The following is a 21007-nucleotide window of genomic DNA, read 5'->3' on the forward strand; positions in this document are numbered from 1 at the left end:
CACTTTACCATTCAACAATTCAGTTCATTTATTTGGAGATATTTGTACATTTATTAGAAACCCCACACTGTGATCATTAGAACATAATCAGCACAGGGGCATCAGCACAGGGGCATCATCCCTGCAGCGTCTTTGCATCACCATGAAATGCTGAAATGTGCTAAAACAGCTGGGGGACTACTGGGAGGAAACCACTTCCTGGAAAATATCTGTATACTTTGTTGTACCACCGAGTTTTAGCACCGGTATTGCATTACAGGCTGGAAAGTCAACACCTCAGGGTTGACAATATACCATCAACACACTATTTTGTTTTCATAGCAGCAAAAACCCAAGGTAGTACAATCTCCATCAGCAGGAGGACGTATTCTTGAGTTTACTGGTTTTCTTATACAACCTGAAGACAGAGACATTCATACATAAACAAAGCAAGATAACGAGGGGAACATCCATATATTTGAAAAACGGATGTTTTGACCATTTGGTGGTGATATTTTTAAGTATGGCTGCAACTTCTATTCAACACCTGATCCATCACTCTAGCAGTTTTATAAATAGTCACATACCTAACAGAAATGCAGCTTCAATGAGTCACACATGAAAGGCGTGCTAGATTTAACCAAGACAATTGATATTTTGCACGATAAGAAGAAGCAGTCTGTCACTCTGTGCTTAGAAAGCAAGATTGCTATGCCAGTGCCAGCTACTGAAATTAAAATGTTCTACACTTTTCTTTCAAACCATTCTAGCAGGATGCTTGTCCTCCATACATTATCTGAACAAAGAAAGTTTAAGTGATGGGCTGTCATAAAGAGGCAGGTGAACATTTATCGTTTTTGCACACATGAATCATTTACAACAGTGTGACAGATGGAGGGACGACGAAGGGCAGCACATGAACAAGAATCCTTTTATGTGCCACTCTACTTAAATGCATCTCAAAATGAAACACTGAGACAATAGGCTTCACAATAAAAAATGTAGTTTGCCTGATGTCTATCCAAAAGGCTATAAAAAGTAGCATACAATTGGAAGGTTTTAAAGAATTTTAAATTATAGATTGACAATAATGTAAGTATATTAAAAATGGAAATGACGTCAAAAATGGGGCCGTATCTAACAGAGTAACTGAGATCAAAAGGTTTTCAACAATGAACTTTATTCCATGGGCAACTTCCTCCTTCTTCAATAACCACAACCAAACAACACTTTCCCGAGGCGTCATCTGTTGCACCCACTTGAGTATCCCCCATATGGCTAGATATATATAATTTAGGACCATAAATATACAATCCGTACCCTCCTCTGAACAGACATGGGTAATGAGGATCCAACAACACTTATCACAGTCTGTTGTGCTCGATAAATCCAGCAGGACATTGAGGTTTTAGTGGAGCAGCGATGCTGGTGTAATGCCTGTGACACCCAGCTGTTGGTTCAGACTGACAACAGGCAGATATCTGGCAGACTAACGGCAGATGGGGCTTGAATCCTAGCTTTGTGGAGATAAACTATCCCTGCTCGGGAAGGAAGGGGATGGAGAGGAGCAGAATGAGGGTCAAACACTTTTCGTAGTATGTTGAAACAAGAGTGGAATTTGTTTTTCCTGAAAGGTGGAAATATTCTGGTTATTTATGAGCATTCATAATCATAGCAGGGGGGGGACATGTTTTCAAGCTGTAGGGCCCATTTTTACAGTATTTGTATCATCAAAAGCAAATAAAGAAGTAAATTATAATGATATATTTAAAATAACTTCCCCGTCAACAAGTTATTAAAATGAAATCTCTACTAATTGTTTAATCTAGAGGGAATAGTCCTTCATCTGGCCCAGATTAAGGAATACAGGGACATTATTTTCACCATGACCCAAAGGATAAAGCTGGTCAGTTTAAGCTTTATTGTTTTTGTTTAATTGTTTCCACTAGGAATCCTATGCCTTCCAAATAAAGCAATGAGCTTTAGACAAGGTTGTGTGTCTGCCATGGACATAAGGGATGATATCTACACTCTTGTGGAGGAGTGTATGTGCTTCTGTTTCCACCCAGTTTCTTATACAGTCCAACCACAGGATCGTGTCTGCCCTCTAATGGCTAAAACAAGAAACAGCACACAACATTATTTATGATGATTGGGATTAATTCAGCAGTGATTGCAGCTGTGAAAGGACTAAATATAAATAGTGCTTGTATCCAAAAGTGGATTTTTGTTACTAAATAAAGCATGCAGCTGCCATCGCCGATTATCTCTTATCATCAAAATGTTTTAAACACCAAAGCGTCCGACGGATTGTAATACTTTTCATTGTTCAGTTACGAAATGCAAGAATATACACATTAGTCATAGTACAAAAAAAGAAAAACCCAACCAATGAGATCTGTCCTCTTGGTCCCAAAGGGGAAAAAAAACTAGCAAGTGACGTATGTCACCTCTCAACTTTGTCCCTACTGTTTACATAAACACGCGTTACTCATACCCTCTGAGCTGGGCTCTGTCCTGCTGATAGAGGAGGATCACATATTGTCCTGGTGTTAAAGCAGAGCAGGTAGACGCACAGGAAGAGAGGAAACATGTTTTTTACGACCGTGCTCTGTCTGCTGTCCCTGTGGCCTGGCTTCGCCGCTCTAATGAGTTCTCCATTGGATGAGGTAGGTGGAAAGCGGTGGGTGAACAGGAGCACGGCGGTTAGTGATTCCACTGCTCGGGACTTCTGCAAAGTACATTGAACTCTTCAACTTTAAACTGTTTATCATCCTGTGAAAACCCACGACCAGCTGTCATAACTGGATTTACATGGCAGTCACTAAAAAACAAAAGCTCTAAAATACTTTTGTGTTTTCATTCAGTGTTTGGGCAGACTAATCTAAATTTGGTTACACGGGTTTGAAGCTGTAGTTTCTAAAGAACCTAAAAATTGTGCTTAAAAATAACCTAAAAACGAACGTTTGTGTCCTCTTAAAGCAATTTCATCACTCCCCCAGTCAAAGAGACATAGTTCCATCTTCTGATGCCTCAGGTATGTCTCCATAGAACTGTAAAACAATTGTAAGACTCATACATAATGCAATTAATGTGTTCTCTCTGTGATACTGTAATTACTGGTGTCTGTCCCATACTGTGTCTCCTTCTCCTTGTTCACAGTGAATGGGCGGCTGCGTCGCTGGGCTCAGATGCCTGATATCACACATCTGGAACTGCTGGTAGTGGTCGGGCCTGACGTCCAGCAGGTCCACAAGCAGGACACAGAACGATACATCCTCACCAACCTCAACATTGTAAGACTTTTGAACATTGAGCACAACAGCCTTTACTTTCTATCGATAGCCGTTTCTAGGCCTTAAATAAATGTATGAGGAAATGTACTGGAACCACAGCAGGAAAGAGTCCTAGAATGTTTTACTGAAGTCACTTGTGTAAAATGTATTAATGTAAAAAGGGACAATTAAATGTAAAATTTACTACAACGTTTATGTTACTGCCTTACATATTTGAAAGGGGAAACTAATATCTATATCTATCAAATCAAAGAATGTGTTTAGGCTACAAAATTAAGTGCATTAACATGTCAACTTGTGGTTTACACATTACACCAGAGTTCTTCTGTCCAAACCAACGAGATATTCCTTTTCTACTGTGCAGCCTGTGTGCATACAATCATCAATTACACAACCAGAATAGAGGACAGCACACAGACAGTTACACAGTCACGACCGACAAAAAATACAAATGGCCTAATAGGCCACACACACTAAATAAGATGACACTTCTTATAGGATTAACAGCAGAACAAAACATCAACAAAGCAGACAACAGATAAACATGGGAAACCCCACCGCACCACAAACACACATATTAAAGCAATAAATAATAGTTTTCTGTGCATTTGTTTCACAAAATGCACACAAAGCTGCGACAGTCTCTTCTGCAGTTACAACCATCATCACAACCGAGTGTCGTACTCACCTGTTTGAATGGCAATCTGCGAATCGTGTGCACCGCTAAATACTCCACAATCTGTTCTAGGTTCAATGTCTCTGCTCGTTCATTCTCAATCAATAATAATAATAATAATAATAAATATACTAATAAAATCCCTCCTTGCATTTTTGAGCTGAATGAGTTCATATCACATCAGGGATTAACAGTTTTAAACAGCTGAACGTGTTCACACACCTTACTAAAGGTGGATCCACCATGCGCGTGTTAGCATTTAGCATGTTAGCCAGACCCAGCGTTCCCTTGATGGTGATCACGTGTAAATTGGGTGCGTTTGATTTTGGTCAGGCAAACTTGCTGGGTGGAGCAAGTGATTGATTAAGTAAGATGCACAGGATAGATGCAACCTATGTTAAAGTTTATTTCAACAATGCCAACGAACCTTAACCCATAACGACATCATTATGCCTATAGACGTTTAAAGTGCACTGCGATACTAGTCCCATTACACTCTGAACATCCTGCTGATGTACTGTGTATTCATCTGACTTTTTTTTCCTTCCAATTTCCACCCAGGCCTCAGAGCTGTTGAGAGACATGGCCCTGGGTGCCAATATGAGGGTGCACCTGGTCCGCATGATCATCCTGTCAGAGCCAGAGGTAATGGCTCCCTGTTAAAAGCTCAATGAATCAAGTATAGCTACATATAGCTATACAAGATGTGTACCTGTCATGTTCTCCAGGCTGACTTTAAGTGTGAGCAATGGTAAAAATGACCATGAATTCAGTGTCTTTATGTTTTATTATCCCCACCTTTCTTTTGTTATTGTGGTCACTCTTCTAGCCAGAGATCCAAATGTCTCCCAACATCACCTCCTCTCTCAGAAGTGTGTGTGACTGGGGCCGAAGGATAAACCCCTCAAACGATACAGACCCACTACACGCTGATCTTCTGTTATACATTACACGGTGTGTTACATGTAGCTGGCTGTATTGCGAGGAGATGTTCTCTTGATATTTTATGGAGCCATGTTTTATGTCTACCATCACTAACAGGTACGACCTGCTGTTGCCCGATGGGAACAATCAGGTCCGGGGTGTAGCGCAGCTGGGTGGGTCTTGCTCCAGTGAATGGAGCTGTGTGATCACAGAGGACACGGGCTTTGACCTGGGGATCACCATCACTCATGAGATTGGCCACAGGTAAAGCAGAGTCACACACATGATCATCGGGGAATCTGCAATATCTATTATATAGGTTTTAAGTTTTCATCACAGCTATTAAATCGTATTAGGTAACACTTTCTTTTGAAGGTCTGTAATTTCAAAAATTAATTTCCAAGAAGTTTCCGAGAAAGAAGTATTTAATTTGGCACTAATTATAGGGAAAGAAGAGACAGTATTCAATTGGTACACTTTCAATTAATTAATTCCACATAATTGCAGACATAAATTGTCTTTAAGTCAGTTCACAGCAAGTTAGATAAACATGCAACGATGTAATATCTGATCACAGGCAAGCATACAATTACACATATATGTCCAATAATAGATATATAATGAAATCATGTTACTTTTGTTTTTAAAGTTTTTCCTTTGAGGACATTACTCATAATTAGCATACTAGATGATATAGGCGTGTTCTAATTGAAGATGTCAATTTTCTTTTACCCAGTTTTGGAATCAACCATGACGGAGTAGGAAACACCTGCAGCAGGAGTGGGTTCATGATGGCCTCCGATGGCGGCTACAACAGTGTGGATCTGACTTGGTCTCCCTGCAGCAGACAGCAGCTGCTCACATTCTTCAGGTGGGTCAACCAGTTCAGAGCAGCTGTGCTTGGAAGTGCCTCTCATTCACCATGCAGACCTGGGACTCATTTATAAGATTATTAGATACAAATCTGTCATAGTCTGGACATGATAATGAGATGTCACCTGTCACTCATGTTCCCAGTGAAGGGAAAGCTGAGTGTGTAAAGGACCTGCCTGCACTGGGAGGCTCCCTACAAGACTGGAAGCCTGGTCTATACTACGGAGTTGATGACCAGTGCCGTATAGCCTTTGGTAGCGCTGCAAGAGCCTGCTCTTTCACCAATCCTGACCTGGTTAGTCACCTGTAATAGCAGCTTGATACCACCAGATGGCATTTCACATCAAAAATGAACACACCACCACCCAATTTTTAGTCCTTTTTGGTCTTCTTCTCCATCAGCCAGCTTGTCGTGTCCTGTCCTGTCACATTAACCCTGATGATAACAGCTCCTGCAAACGTCTCCTCGTCCCACTGCTGGACGGGACAGAGTGTGCACCTTATCAGGTACTGCTCTGTTATTAGTGAGTCATTTAGGTGCAACCGTTCTCCCATTGAACCAAAAAGTAGGCCCCACGCATGTTTGTTCATGAGGTGCATTCCTCTCCTCCAGTGGTGTCTGAAGGGGCGTTGCGTTTCCTTAGATGAGCTCAGCTCTTCTGTGGTGGTGCATGGCTCCTGGTCCAACTGGTCTGAGTTCTCCCCTTGCTCACGGACATGTGGAGGGGGAGTCACTCACCGCACACGGAAATGCAACAACCCAAGGTAACAAATGTGACGCAAGCATCAGTCATAGTCGGAGCTGACGATCCCGTGTACTTGTACTTTATGTGATATTGATGTTTGAAAGTGAACAGCTTATAGATGACTTTCTGAAAGTGTATCATGTTTAATTTTTCAGACCTGCTTTTGGAGGGAATGATTGTGAGGGATCGGATATTGAGGCTGAACTTTGTCACCAGCAAGTACGTTCTGACTATTTACATTGGGCCTCCATACAGTAGGTCAATACTATTTACTCAGTGGATCACTGTACCCAGAATGGTCCCACTGTTTGTTGATCTTTTGTTAGCAGTTTGCAGCCTGTGCCCCCATAAAAAAGCCTCCGAAAACACAAGTACTGATAGGACAACTTGGAGAATTAGAGGCAAAGTAATTGAGCTGGGGTCAAAGTGAGCCACGAATACCTCTATAGTGGTTTGGGGGTTGAAAAGGCAAACAGACACCATTATTATGCTTTTCTTTGTCATACCACACATGTTGTTGCAGCCATGTGAGCACACTCAGCTGGATTTCATGGCAGAGCAGTGTTCCCAAACAGACCTCCACCCCCTCTACCTGTTACCAAACACTGCCACTTTCTACACCTGGATCCCTGCTGTAGGCTTTGCACAAGGTGGGCCTACATATTTATTTTTCTCTATGTAAAGAAACAAAACTAACAGTTGTTTTAATGTGAACTCTTCTCATCATAACCAGCGGATGAGCAGTGCAGATATGTGTGCCAGTCAAAAGGAGAAAACTTCATAGTGAGCCGCGGCTCTCAGTTTGTTGATGGGACTCGCTGTGAGTCAGACAGCACGCCTCACTTTGGATCCACATGTGCTTGCTTAAGAGGGAAATGCCGGGTAAAAAAGACTGAGTAGATGACAAAGCAGATGCAATTTGACTCTTTCACACTTTCTTTTTTCGCAGTCAGTCTAACAGCTTTTTAAATGCACCGTTTGTCTCTGATCAGCTGTTTGGCTGTGATGGTATGCTGCAATCTGGGAAAGTGAGGGATGTGTGCGGGGTGTGTGGTGGAGATGCATCATCCTGCAGTCTGACCTCTGACTCCTACACGGGCGGTCAGGCCAGAGGTAACAAACAACAGTGTACAGCTAATGAACACATGCAATGAATTGAGAACTAATTTGGTAATCTATTACTCATTTAAGTAAGACATTTTTTCTTATTTCTTTCTTATTCAGAGTATACCACTTTCCTGTCTCTGCCAGTGAATGCCACGCAGGTTCATATTGTCAACAGGGCACCTCTCTTCACTCACATGGGTGAGCCTCATCACTTTAGAAGAGATTTCTACACCAGGATTAACAGCTACTAAAACTGGGAATTGTTTTTGGCGTTTATGTCTCCAGCTGTAATGGTTGGGGATCGGTACATTGTTTCCGGGATGGGCAGCATGGCACTGACTACGACCCACCCTTCCCCGCTGGATGATAACCGCCTAGAGTACCACCTCCACCTGACCCCTGACCTTTTGCCCGAGATGGAAGAGCTGCTGGTGCCAGGACCGCTGTCAGACGAAATAAGAGTACAGGTCAGGAGAGGAAACGTGAGGAACAAATACTTGCAGGAGTAAAATGGGAAATTTGTGTTCAACATCTGAGTGTTTTTCTTTCAAGGTCTATCGCAAATATGGAAAAGAATATGGAGAGAAGACTAATCCAAACATTAGCTACCACTTCTATGTACCTATCAGAAACAGCGACTTGACAGACATCTCACCAAACGGAAAGTGGGCCGTCTTCACAACACCCTGCTCTGTCTCCTGTGGATCAGGTAACGAACTGTTAATCACGAGTCCTATTGAAAAGCACCACAAGAAAACCAGCATAATAATGTATTTGATGATAGATGTCATTATAAATTCACAGGCTGATTGCACATTATAGTCTTCGCTCTCTTGTTTTAGGAGCCAATGGGTTTTACAAATGAGACGAGGCATTTGTATGATAATGTGCAGCAGAATTGACCTTTTCGAGCAAGCTTTTATCCCACACTTACAGTGTCTGTCTATTATACGGACAGGCAGTGTTGAATATGCCAAATTCATTTGTCATTGTTCTGATCGCACATGTTTTCAGAAGCAAATACCATAAAATGTCAACTGAACTGATTAACTAAATGGTCACATACAATACAACAAATGCAATAATATGAAACATTTTGGGTTTAAAACTCCCCCTTAATCCCTCTAACTTCTTTTAAGGTGTTCATTAAGTATTTCTTTCTTTCTACACATTAACTTTCTTAACAGGTGTACAGAAGCAGGTGTTTGTCTGTGTAGATGAAGACACCAACAACCATTTGGAGGAACACAATTGCGAAACACCTGCTCCACCCGTACCCCTCCACACAACCTGTCAGCTGTCCCCCTGTCCCCCCAGGTTTGGTTCACACTCAACACTGTTTTATGTCCTTCTGTACTCAGCACAAATGGTTATACATGAATAATTTACTGTTTTACAGCTGGGACACAGGGACGTTTGGGTCTTGTAGTGCCTCCTGTGGTGGAGGAGAAAGAGTGCGTCCTGTAAGATGTGTTCAGATACATGGAGCCGATGTGGTAAAGGTTTCAGATTCTGCATGCCCACCTGATACGGCTCCAGATACTGTTGAAAAATGTAACCTGCAACACTGTCCTGCTAGGTATGAAGTCTACACTGTACTGTTGATCATGATGTTCATGGGTCAAATAACTTCATATGACTACAGAGTATGAAGGCTTTGTTAGTTTTTTGTTTTTTTTGTGTGTTCACAGATGGCGAGTGTCGGAGCCAGGGGAGTGTTCGGCACTGTGCGGGCCAGGAGAAGCAAACCGCAACGTGTCATGTGTCCGGCCAGAAGGTGGTCAAGATGTTGAAGTGGATCAAAGTGTTTGTTCTTTGCAGATCAAACCGACTGATTCTGTGCCCTGTGTGGTAGATGTTTGTCCCATTGGATGGCAATCTAAGGGAGAGGTACAGTAGAACATGACTAAAATCTCTTATTTCAAAAGGTGCAGGGTGTCTAAACATTGTCTTTCTTGACCAGGAACAACCACTGCTAAAGTCTGGTGTGTCGCCACGCTCTAAACAGGCTCCTGTGTATGTCTGGAGTCCTGTTATCAGCCAGTGCTCAAAGACCTGTGATAATGGTAAGTGAAACATGTACTCACCTTCACTCAGAAACAAGCCTCATCAGATAAGGTCAACCAAAGCTTGATGCTTGTGTAGGAACCCTGCAGGTCTGGTTCTCCTGCGTGGACCACCAGACCAGACTCAGGCTGACGGACATCTACTGTGATGCTTCTACAAAACCTCCTTCTCAGTCTGAGACCTGCAACACATTTTCCTGCCCCCCCATGTGAGACACTATACTTGACATCCACATGCAGTATTTATGTATAATATAATGAAGTGAATCTCAGATTTGTCTTCAGTATGCAGTCTGCTGTGTATCCATTTTAGAGAAAGAAATGATGTCGTTTAAAATAGGGACAGCAGCAAAATATCTTTTGTAACAACCAGGTGGCGCTCTAAGCAAGGAGTCTGCAGTGTAACGTGTGGAGGAGGGGTGGCCAACAGGGTGCTGTACTGTGCTGTAGAAACAGAAGGGGAGGAGGAGGTGGTGGAGGATTCAGAGTGCAGTGAGTTTCTCAAACCCACAGCAGTGGTTTCATGTAACGACCACAGCTGCCCAGCAAGGTGAATCACAAACAAACACACATCGTCTAACTCTATATTTTTCTGCAAAGGCAAAATGATTTTAAATACTGCCATTCATCCAGGTGGAAGGTATTCGGTGCATCGTCCTGCTCGGCGTCCTGTGATTTGGGTGTAGCTCAGAGGACTGTGTCTTGTGTCCAATTTGTTCACGGCAAGGAGAGTGTGGTGCCGGAGGAAAGCTGCTATGCAGCTGTGAAACCAGCCACCACAGTGCCCTGCCTGGTGCAGATCTGCACCTTCAGATGGGAGGCGAAACCATGGAGCCAGGTACATGGACTGGGCTGTGAAGACGAGATTAGACTCAAGATGAAACAATCAGTTGATCAACCATCAATGAATGGGACTTTTTGACAATCTATTAATCATCTAAATTGTTTTTCAAGCAGAAATAACGTGAATGTCAATCTATTTTATGAAGACATATCATACAGAATATGATTATCTTTATATTATTCAACATCGGAAAGAATCACTAGTTGCAGCCCTGCTTAAGATAAAGACGTAATAATAGAAGATAAGAACAAAGACAAAGGATTGTTACCCACTTTCATTATTATTTCATTATTCAATTTGTGTGGTTTAATATACGTCTTCAATAGTCCCGTTTAAAGGACCGTGCAAGACTTTTCAAATCAGTCTGCACTTAAACTGCATTACCGTGAAATAATATTGCAACACCAAATGATTTTCATATTGTATGGAAATAACGAATAACCATATATAACCATAATTGCCATCTGGAATTGACGGAAAAACAACAACATCCCAATCTTAAAATCTGTGCATTGAAAATGCAGAATATGAATAGTTGCCTATTATAGAAATGTACTTGCAAACACAGTGGTATGGCCCTTTAAGAGCAATTTCTTTCCCAGGACACAGAACTCCTCTTCTTGTTCCCAGTCATGTTCATGTGAATCAGGTTTATTGTGATATCTTGCCAATCCAGTGTTCAGTACCGTGTGGATACGGGATCCAGTCCAGAGCCGTGTCCTGCATGGGCCCCTCTAAGGCGGAGCCCCTCAGCCCTCCGTTTTGTATGCACATGCCTAAACCCATAACCATCCAGGGCTGCTATTTGGGCTGCTGCGTTCTGCCCACCTCAGATGTCCCCACTAAAGTTACGCCACAGCACCCATTGGACCATCTTTCTCCAAGTCCAACGGAGCCAATCCCTGTTCCACAGGCCAGTACAACCACCATCCCAGCACCTAAACCCAGTGAGTACACATAAACTACCCATTCTCAGTGAGCGCTGCCGGCAGCTGCAGGAGTATCATTACAGTGTCTGCTTTTGACCAGGTGCATGTGGACAGCTACTCCTGGAGGAATCCGGCACGGTGTATTTGAAAGACGTGACCGGCCGCTGCACAGTAATCATAGGTCGACCCCTCGATGAGGTCATTCACATTAAAGTGGAATCTGGCTCCTTGAATTGCAGAAAAAGTACGTTTGATCTACTCTGTAAAAGGTTATGTCCTATGTCGTGACTATTGCAGATAAATAAACGACTGTCACTCTGTGAATGTGTTTGTTTTTTTACAGAGGAATTTGTTGCATTTTTTGACCGACTGGCAATTGTGAGGAAGTGCGAGCGGGTAGCGGGTAGTGAACTGACAACCAGAACCAACATCCTGCTGGTGCGTCAAAAACTGCTCACCCCCGGGAACGGGGTTGTGTTTACCTACAATTCACAGAAAAACACGAAGAAGAGCCACCATCAGGGTAAGAGTGCTCGTGTGTTCAGCACGATTCCTTTTCCTTCATTTGAAAAGATCGGATGAGAGGAGGCGTTACTTGCTTTTTGGAATAGTTGCAGCTGTAAGTCAATTGAGCCCAATGTTGCAACATAAAGGTTGAAAACTATAACTAGAGAGAGTACGCAACATTGTGAACACTTGCACCGTCTAATGCAATCCAATACAAAAGCCCTGCAATAAGTACAGTGAAGCCGAAAATATCGTAATAACAATATAATACAGCTGCAAAACTTTGTGTTGTATTGTACTGCGCTTCTATTGTGTCCTCTCACCTCCCCTATGGATTTTGAATTAACATTTTAGCACTTTTAACTGCCTAAACTCACATCTTTGGGCTTCTCAAATGAAATACTCACAGCCTGGCCATTGCATTGGTTTGTATTTGACTTGACAGGTGTTCATAATAGTTTGTTGAGATGAAATGTACAATGGCTTTGCCCCACAGATTGTGACATTCAGCTGTTTTCCCCAACCGGTGTCTTTGAGAATCCAACAACGTCCAACACAAACCACACCTGTCGAGTGCTCATCAACGCCCCTCCCTCAGTGAAGATCAGAATCCAAGCGCTACACATTGGATCAGTGTTCAACGCCACCAACTCGCAGTCTACATACATCATGGTGCGGACACGTTTTGTTCGCTTTTGTTTCAAAATTGTTTGTTTGTATGTCATAGTATAATAACGACTGCCTTGTGTTACTTGCTCAGATCCGGGACACGGATGTCTTAGCGACCAACGTGTTTAAAGGCCGACAGCTGTTTCAGTGGCACTCCTCTGGAAATATGGCTGAGATTGAATTTCATGGAGAATACCTGCATTCCAAAGGGAGCTTCAGAGCCGAATATTCCTTTATTCGTCTTTGATAATTAACTATTATTGTTGTTTGAGGAGTTTTGGAATTTACATTCAACATTTCTTTAGTTTACAATACTCACATATTTTTAACTTCTACTTTGTTCATGGAAAGACTTTAAAAAACAACAACATTCTCTTATTTTTGTTTTCGGTTGTGGTAATTATTTTGACCCGAAATAACTAATCAACAAACCAAAGCTCTCAAAATCTTTAAGTCAAGCGAGGACAGTATTATTTTGAAGACTGCACTAGAGACGTGTAAAGTATAAATCAAGAATAAATATTCTACCATTACAATCAACAAAGTATGTTAATGTAAAATGAAATAAAACACAACGTATTAAAATATAGAATTTCTATTATAAAGAATTACTTCACATCACAAAGGCAGTCACGCATTGCACTTCCCACAACCCGTTAACAGGTTCCCCCCCCTCAGCTCCAGCACACTCAGTACATTGTGCGTCTGTGTCAGTGTGGCTTTCTGCCAGCGACGTCGCCGCACCGCTTCAGTTCCAGCTCCCGCACAGCCCGCCAGGACAAAAGCACCATGCCAGGCCCCAGTGTGGGATCACTGCTCGGCTGTAGCTGTGTCTTCCAGGAGAGCTCTCATGTCCAACAGAGCATCCTCTACAGCCTTGGCAAACTTGGCCGCGTTCGTCTCGTCACAGCTGTTGAAGGCCGTGATGGCGATGTTGATGTGCTCATCCATGGGATTGTAACACACTCCATAGCCATCTGGCACCATTGGACCGAAGCACATCACACAGTCTGACTTGGAGCCAACCTGGACACAGAGACGGGAAAGATGAGGGCGAGCAAACAAACACGACGACAAACAAACATTTGCTCAGTAATAATAGACTGTTGATTGTCTTAGGTACAGATGTACCTGGCTGGTGGAGAGATTATAATGCTGAGCCACAGCAAACGAGGTATCCATGAATATCTCAGGCATGGAGGTCAGCTCGTCAATACTCAGCATCTTCAGTCCGAGGAGGTGTCTGTCGATGGCTTGTCCATGAATTGCCTGAAATAGAGTTGAATGTGTAGAGCTGTCATTAATCAGATGATGTATTGATAAACTAAGATTTTTTTTTTTATGTTGATAAACTCCAGTTCTCACTTTATACGTGTTGTCCTTATGTGTCTGAGCGGCCGCCTGCAGCAGCGCCAGCCTCTCTGTGTTCTGTTGACAGTATTTTCTGTTCAGTCAGACAGCTTCATATTCAATACATTTATTGAGAATGCTGGTGGTTCAACAGTACCTGTTCGGCCGGGTCTTGCATTGCCTGGACAAATTTAAACGAGTCTGTAGTAGTTGCACGAATTGCATCTGTTCGCCCATATTTAAACATTCGTAACGATGCGCTCTCATAGGTGGAGCAGCAAATATTATACATCCTGGGATTCAAAAACAGGACACAGAATATTTGATGTAATACATAAAAGGGGACATATCATGCTCATTTTCAGGTTTATACTCGTATTTTGGGTTTCTACTAGAACATGATTATATGCCTGAATATACCTGTATATCACCCTCTGTCTGATTTTAGCACCTGTCTTATTGAACCCTCCTGATAAACCCAGTCTGTTCTGATTGGCTTGCGAGAAAAACATGGCGCACCTTTGCAAAGTTATTTCTCAAGCCGAGGGTGGAGATACTCTATGCATGTGTGTGTGTGTGAGTCTGTATGTTCTGATGAGCCTGCAAGTACGATAGGATGGGAAGCCAGTTCTGAATGGCTTGTTGAATCACATGTTTTCTGATCTCGGCTGCCCACAAACAACTGACTGGGTTGGAAGGTACACCAGATATCCAAATGTGTGTGCACAAGCACTGAAAAAGTGTGTTTTTCATGATGTGTCCCTTTAATGTTCATGTTCATCATTTGAAAAAGGATTCGGCAACTATGAAAAGGGATTTCTTACCTGAAGTAGGCCAGTTGAAGAGCCATTTGCACAAAGGCATCCGGACTCAGCTTATGTTTTTGTGGCACTTTTCTTCCAAAATGAGAAAACATAAGCACCTTCACATCCAAGTCATGAACCATTCTGATGAAACAAAGAAAAGAGTGAGTTAAACAAAATGACTGACATCAAAGATGAGACAATAATAATGATCACTACTGCACTTTACATACATGTTCATATTTTGTTTGGCGTTCTCAATGTCTCTCTTGACCTCAGGTGTGATGTTAAAACGTAGTTTCAGAGGCATGGCCAGGGGAATCATAGGAGTGCGAACTATTTCACTCTTCGACCTGTTGAGAATACATGAAACATTTTGTCAGTTTGAGTTCATTTAAAAAAAATGTCTGACTCTCATCTAAGAATTGAAAGAAACTTACATGTATCTAACAACGAAATCGATGAGGAACACAATGGGTGGACCCTCAGCAGGGGCGTGTTCATACACTAGTCCGCTGGTGCCGTCTTCACCAACAATGAACTGAGGAGGATGGACAAGCACGTTCAAATTCTCACCCATTACCACAGTGCAGCTGATCATTTTGAATGTAAAGTCATTTTGTCTCACACTCACCTGCAATGTCTTGTCAAACCAGCGGTTGCCGCTGTTCCAGCGAGCTCCGCCTCCGTGCAGCATCTGGGCAGCCACGCGGCTCCGATACAGCTCGTCTGACACCCGCGGCATCGGGGCGTCCAGACAAACCGTGAAGATGCTTTTCTGGATGGCACGGACCGACTCCTTATTTGTTTTATCTGAGGAGGAATATAACCGCCTTTAAGATAAACATTTTCCGCAAAATATTTTCTCTCAAAGACTTGATTCATTCTAAATAAGATAGTAAATCTATGGATACACAGCGTTTCGACACAGGCTCTTGAGGTTTCGGTTTCTCTGCTCACCCTTAATCAGATTGTTATAGGCTTTTCCCCAGGTGTTGCGGTGCTGTGATGTGAGGATGCCAATAGGCTCCTTGTTAGTCTGCAAAGAGGAGTTCCAGATCTTCTCCAACTGCATGTAAATCTGGTCTACAGTCAGCGGGGTGCCATCGCTGTGGTACACATCCAGGACAAAGAACTGGGGGGGGGGGGAGACCAGGTCAGGTTAATTCAGCCATAGATCCAGTATTTCTTTAGCCACTGGACCAGTGATGATTATATTACAAAATGAGTTGCAAGAAGGAGAAGAACAGCAGCGCATTCTAGAGTACCTGGAAGTTGTGGACCACAGTGATATGAGTGAATGACGTTTTCCCGATGCTGTGATTAACAACAGTGTCTCTCTTTGGACCGGGGATACGACAGGAGGACAGGATCTGGTAATACTGGTCCATACACAGCGGCTTCCCACTCAGGTACTCTATAGGCAGGGTGTCACTAGGACACAGCAGCGCATATTAAACATCTGCAGTTCTGTAAACCAACTGAAAGTCATGGTGATAAGGAGCTCTGATCAGCAGTCTGATATTTGAATTAGTTTCAAGCAAACTCACGTGTCAATCATTTTTTTAAACTCCAAAACTCCTGCAATCAGCTTGGCAGCAAACCTGCACAGAAGACGTCATTGTGTTACTGACAAACATATGTTGATTGTGAACATCAATTATCAGTAGTTAGCTCTGAATGGAGACATTTCCAAGTAAATGTCATTCCATATGACCTACTAGTGTCACTGGCTGACAAAATGTGGGCCTACTGTACCTGGCTGGTCCTAAATTCAGCCACTGGCTTCACTGGAGTATTTCTCTTTGGGACTACTGTGTCCATGGCATATCCCATAGGTCACGGTAGACAAAAACAGCTGAGCAATGCTATGAGCGGCTAAAGGGCTTTAAATAGCCAGCATGTGGAGGGAATCCTGCGCAAAGGTCGGCTTGAAACTCCAGCTTCATATGAGCCTGTTTACACTGCACTTCAACACAATGGAAATCGTTTTTTTTTTTGGAAACAACTGTGTGCATAGAATAAGACCATTTGATTTGTTTTGTAAGACTGTGGTTTTTGCAGTGGATCCCGGTTTCTCACCTCATCTGTCCTTGTCGATCGTGGAAGTGCATGCGAGGCAGGACAACCCCAGGGCTGGTGTAGACCGCCACCGGCATACGGCAGTCGAGATAGGCTGACTGCATCCACCATTCTGACAACTTAAAAAAAAGCAGAAGTCAGAAAGCAGGATAAAAAAAAATGCTTCTTTACAGTTCTCCAGTGCTTGTTTAGACTACAGACTTCAGACATATAGATGTCTTATATACACCAAAATATTCAGCTAAATACTGCCGGATATCTACCCAGTTGTCTGTCTTTTGTGCCCGTCGCTCCAGGCCTTTCTGCAGCCTTTCCCCAACACCACCTGTGAGGAACTCCTTCACCAGCTGCCGGGTGTATTCCAGCTCCTCCTCGCTGACGATGGGCTCCAGAGCAGCCAGGTACTGCTCACATGTCTGCTTCAAAGGCGCCACGGGCAGCTTAGGCAATCCCTCCTGGTGCACCAGGGACCTCTCTGGGATCCGTGTTACTGGTCTGACCAGGCGACATGGCTTCACCAGGCCGGGCCGCAGCTGGAAGACACGGTCTTAATGAGCACAAACTCTCCTCATCCATAATTGTCAGAACTGCTCTTTGTTCAAATATTTCAATTGCCCACGTGACCATACTGTAGACTTGCTGCCTTGATATAATAATCAAAGAGTGTAGCGATAATCTCTCTAGTTGAACCTTAACATTAACTGGACTAAAGAGTTGACTGATGCTGCCTCACAAATCCTAGGTGTCAACATGTTGTAAAATATGAAGTGCATGCAATCAAAGCCTCAAATAGTAAATGACTCGATGGTTTCAAGTACAGGATTAAGTGTTGTGAACAACTTTTCTAATTATTTTCAAAGGCACATACTTTATAGTGAGGTGATTTAAACTGTGAAAACGGACACCAAAACAACTGCAAAACAGCTAAACTCGTTCTTTGGACCCAGTGGTGTCAGCTCTGCCAGGTTATAAATAGAAGACTGACACAGTTGAACCTTTGAAATGGAAGCTACATCAAAACACACATGAGAGCACGTTGTCTAGGCCTATCTGTGCCCTCGTGCACACTACCAATAGTTATCCGATTGATGATAAGATGATCCATTTATAAATGAGTGTTTATAAATTAAAAAAAACAGTCATAATATTCAGAAATAATGATATAAATCATTCACATTAACGGGCTTCGTTTTCATCTGTGCCAAGTCTACGGGCGCAGGGAAGGACTTCCGGTAGACGCTTTCAAAATAAAAACGATATGAATCCCGTGTGTTGCAGTGCTGTTGTGTGTAGAGAATATAAATAGAGGGACAATACTGAAGGGGACTCTGTCGCCAATAAAACTATGTCAGCATCCGCCACAAGTCGAGGTAACTTTGTGCTATCAGCTAACCTTAAGCTAAGCTAATGTTATGCGTAACGCCAACGTCTAAATGTGGGGCAGCTAAATGACGCTCTAAATCAACACTATTCCACAATAAATATCGTGCCAGGCCAGTAAACCATGGTGAAACACGAGTTATATTTAACTTATATTGTCACCTTGTTGCTGTCCAGTACAGCGCCCCACCCCCGTCACTCAGTCTGATGCCGTAAAGCCAAACGTAACGTTACTGCGTTTGTTGATACGCACTTAAAACACATGTAGTTAGGCTGAAAAAGCAATAGACTCACCGCGGCCTTGACAAAAACACCCAACATCTTGTCAAACAGACGCGTTAAAGTCTTTGGCTGTCCCGGGAATATAGCAGGGAGACCTTCGGGCAGTCATGTCTCAAGGACAAGCTCGGTGCATATCTCAGAGACCCGCCCCCTCCCCGGACCCACCGAGCCAAGATAGCTGCGAGCTCTCCACTGAAAGTCCTGTTTTTTTCCAAGTGGAGAGAGGCACGTGCGTGCCTGTCGTCTCCAAATATTGTACACAAAATCTTTCAGCTATGATAAGCTGCCTTATTTCATCATTGTATTTATTTTATTAGAAGAAAAAGCCATAATTGATTCCAGTAATCCATAAGAACCATTCATGTTTATCTTGTAGTTTCAGTCAAAGCATTGTCATGAAATACAGATAACCTGTATGAAGTCCCACACGACTGGTAAAATGATAGCAATAGAAAAAAATACAAGGTCACTAGCACCCTAAATGTACATCTATCATTAACCCACTCTTGTGCACACATAACAAGTGCAGTGATATCATTCATCAGGAGTTGAAGTCGCGATTTAAAGCCAATACATCAATGTTTTTTAAATAATGTAAGTTTTATTGATTAATAAAAGCAGGCCCTGAAATGAATAATACATTTACAGAATGATATTCTGCGTTGAGATGGTGCACCAGGCTGCACAGATCTTTTCTGGCCACATGATGGAGCTCGTCCAACGTCCTTCCAGAGAAACTGAGCGTTAACTCATTTCTTCAGGAAATAGGCTACAAACCAAAGACTGACTCCAGTACCCCAAATGAATCACCAGAAAATAAGGTTTAAATGAAAGGTACAATTCATGTATACCGTGTGAAGAAAGTATATCATTGGCACGAGAAATGTTACTGTGCAAAAGTAATCCAAAATGAACATGGTTGCTCTTTAAAATCACATTTCATCAACATTTTTCAATAACAGAGGAGAGAGGGAATTGCAGTCGTGTCATGGTTTATTTGAGAAGCAATAAAATAAAACAATACAAAGAAAAACAATCATACAAATCAAAATGCTTCAATTGCTCTGGTCCACCCACTGCCTGTTAACAGTGTATGTTTTAAACAAATTGTTTGAGCGGCGAATATTTGTTCAAGGTCCGTCTGCTGCCAACTCACAAACTCAGATAGTCCACCTGAACCCAGCACTGAGATCAGGTTGGAGATGTTTGTGCTGTCCAACTGGTCCGAGTCTGAATGAAAATCATCCTCAGTCCTCATCCTTTTACATGGCACTGGCCCAAAGTCTGGCAAATAAAACTCTGGATCAACAATATGATAACTTGTGTCCATCTTTCGCTTTTTAGTGTAGCACTGCGCGCCCTGCGGCTGTTTAGACTGCGCGCAACAGTCTGAGTGGAAGTATCCAGTCGTGACAGTAGTCACCACATGCGTGTCCAAGTCCAGGACAGTCTTTTGGTTGGCTTGTAGGTTTGGGATAGGTAACTCCCAGGAGGATTTGTCTGCACAACTCCAACAGGCTTCCGAAACCATGAGGTCAGAGTCACTTGGTGAAAGCATTGCGCAGGCAGATGCGTCTTGGTGCGCCACTTCTGCAGGCTGGCCGTTGGGCTGGTGCGCTCCGCAGTGCCAAGTCTCCGACTCAACCCCAGTAAAGTTGCAGTAGAAGTCATCAGCCAACTCCGTTAGGCTCCCGCTCAATTCAAAATAGTCTTGCCTTTCACGGACTGCCGCTACATCCTCATATTGATGCGTCCTCTGCGTTTGCGACACGTTTTTGCTCATGTAAAACTGCCTGGCGTTTCTCAGTACGTACGTTACCAGTAAGTTCTTGTGGAGCTTGATGCCTCCTCTCTGCGTCCTGGAGCTTTGGATTTTCCTCAAAGAAATGGAGATGAGGTCCTGTGCTTCAAATGCACACTCCATCCTCAACTGGGCCAGCCGTTTTTTCCTCTAAGTCTCTCAAATCGGTTGTTTCTTCACTGAAGAAATGTGTCTTTAGTTGAGATTCCTACTGGATTCGTGTAGAGACTGTGTCCATAGCGCTCCATGTCTTCCCAGTAAGGGCATGGATTTGCAACTCTCATCTTTCCTTGCCACGCCCTCACATAGACATTGTCCAATGGGAGGGAGGCGGTGCTTCTGTTATACGCAAATATCACTAACAGCCTCATTCAGAATGCACGTAGGAGCGGGCATGCTGCATTTCACTAAATGTGTTCTGAGCTTTTTAAATCTCAGTGCAGACAAAAATCACCACAATTATTGTCCATGTAGAAAAGAGCAGAGTAGAATAGAATAGAAAAAGAGGAGTGGGACAGAATAGATAGAACATAGTTAGTAATTGCAGTAGAATATAATAGAGGGTAATACAATAGATTAGAAAAGAAAAGAATGTGGTCACGAACAAACTGAATACAATAGAGCATATTAGAGAGTAATAGAAACAAATAAGATCAGCATATACAATAGTAAAGAGTTACAGAGTTGACTGGA

At 42.8% G+C, this 21007-nt stretch overlaps 3 protein-coding genes across 3 annotated transcripts; 1 reads left to right on the plus strand and 2 right to left on the minus strand.

The window, feature by feature from the left end:
• Positions 1-2570: 2570 nt before the first annotated feature.
• adamts13 (ADAM metallopeptidase with thrombospondin type 1 motif, 13) lies at positions 2571-12897 on the plus strand (the record flags this gene model as incomplete). Its single annotated transcript, XM_079160916.1, has 29 exons — positions 2571-2648; positions 2962-3016; positions 3142-3275; positions 4513-4596; positions 4781-4905; positions 4993-5139; positions 5612-5746; positions 5893-6043; positions 6151-6255; positions 6362-6513; positions 6650-6713; positions 7018-7144; positions 7228-7376; positions 7487-7607; positions 7719-7799; positions 7887-8068; positions 8154-8310; positions 8789-8918; positions 9001-9180; positions 9293-9491; positions 9565-9667; positions 9747-9876; positions 10041-10217; positions 10301-10505; positions 11188-11458; positions 11541-11684; positions 11784-11963; positions 12444-12619; positions 12708-12897. The coding sequence occupies 29 exons, from the start codon at positions 2571-2573 to the stop codon at positions 12861-12863; spliced, it is 4098 nt and encodes a 1365-aa protein (XP_079017042.1). The 3' UTR covers positions 12864-12897.
• Positions 12898-13051: 154 nt separating this feature from the next.
• Positions 13052-18655, minus strand: LOC306697156 (carnitine O-acetyltransferase). The gene is made up of 14 exons (XM_079160917.1): positions 18526-18655; positions 17115-17384; positions 16852-16970; positions 16320-16373; positions 16038-16203; positions 15730-15904; positions 15404-15582; positions 15210-15310; positions 15003-15122; positions 14791-14913; positions 14124-14259; positions 13982-14044; positions 13748-13885; positions 13052-13642 (listed from the first exon to the last, which is right to left on the minus strand). The coding sequence occupies exons 1-14, from the start codon at positions 18550-18552 to the stop codon at positions 13427-13429; spliced, it is 1887 nt and encodes a 628-aa protein (XP_079017043.1). The 5' UTR covers positions 18553-18655; the 3' UTR covers positions 13052-13426.
• Positions 18656-19130: 475 nt separating this feature from the next.
• Positions 19131-20564, minus strand: LOC306697629 (immediate early response gene 5-like protein). Its single transcript, XM_079161637.1, has one exon. The coding sequence runs from the start codon at positions 20435-20437 to the stop codon at positions 19559-19561; it is 879 nt and encodes a 292-aa protein (XP_079017763.1). The 5' UTR covers positions 20438-20564; the 3' UTR covers positions 19131-19558.
• Positions 20565-21007: the final 443 nt, after the last annotated feature.

This window comes from Pholis gunnellus (assembly GCF_910591455.1).
Source record: "Pholis gunnellus genome assembly, chromosome: 6".
Classification (NCBI taxonomy): Eukaryota; Metazoa; Chordata; class Actinopteri; order Perciformes; family Pholidae; genus Pholis; species Pholis gunnellus.

Coding starts and splice junctions, on each gene's coding strand:
- LOC306697156 (XM_079160917.1), bottom strand. CDS start 18,552: ATGTTGGGTGTTTTTGTCAAGGCCGCG. Junction 16,971..17,114: donor CACAAAAGACAGACAACTGG/GTAGATATCCGG, acceptor CTTTTTTTTAAG/TTGTCAGAATGGTGGATGCA. Junction 14,260..14,790: donor CTTCAACTGGCCTACTTCAG/GTAAGAAATCCC, acceptor TTTGAATCCCAG/GATGTATAATATTTGCTGCT.
- LOC306697629 (XM_079161637.1), bottom strand. CDS start 20,437: ATGGAGTGTGCATTTGAAGCACAGGACCTCATCTCCATTTCTTTGAGG.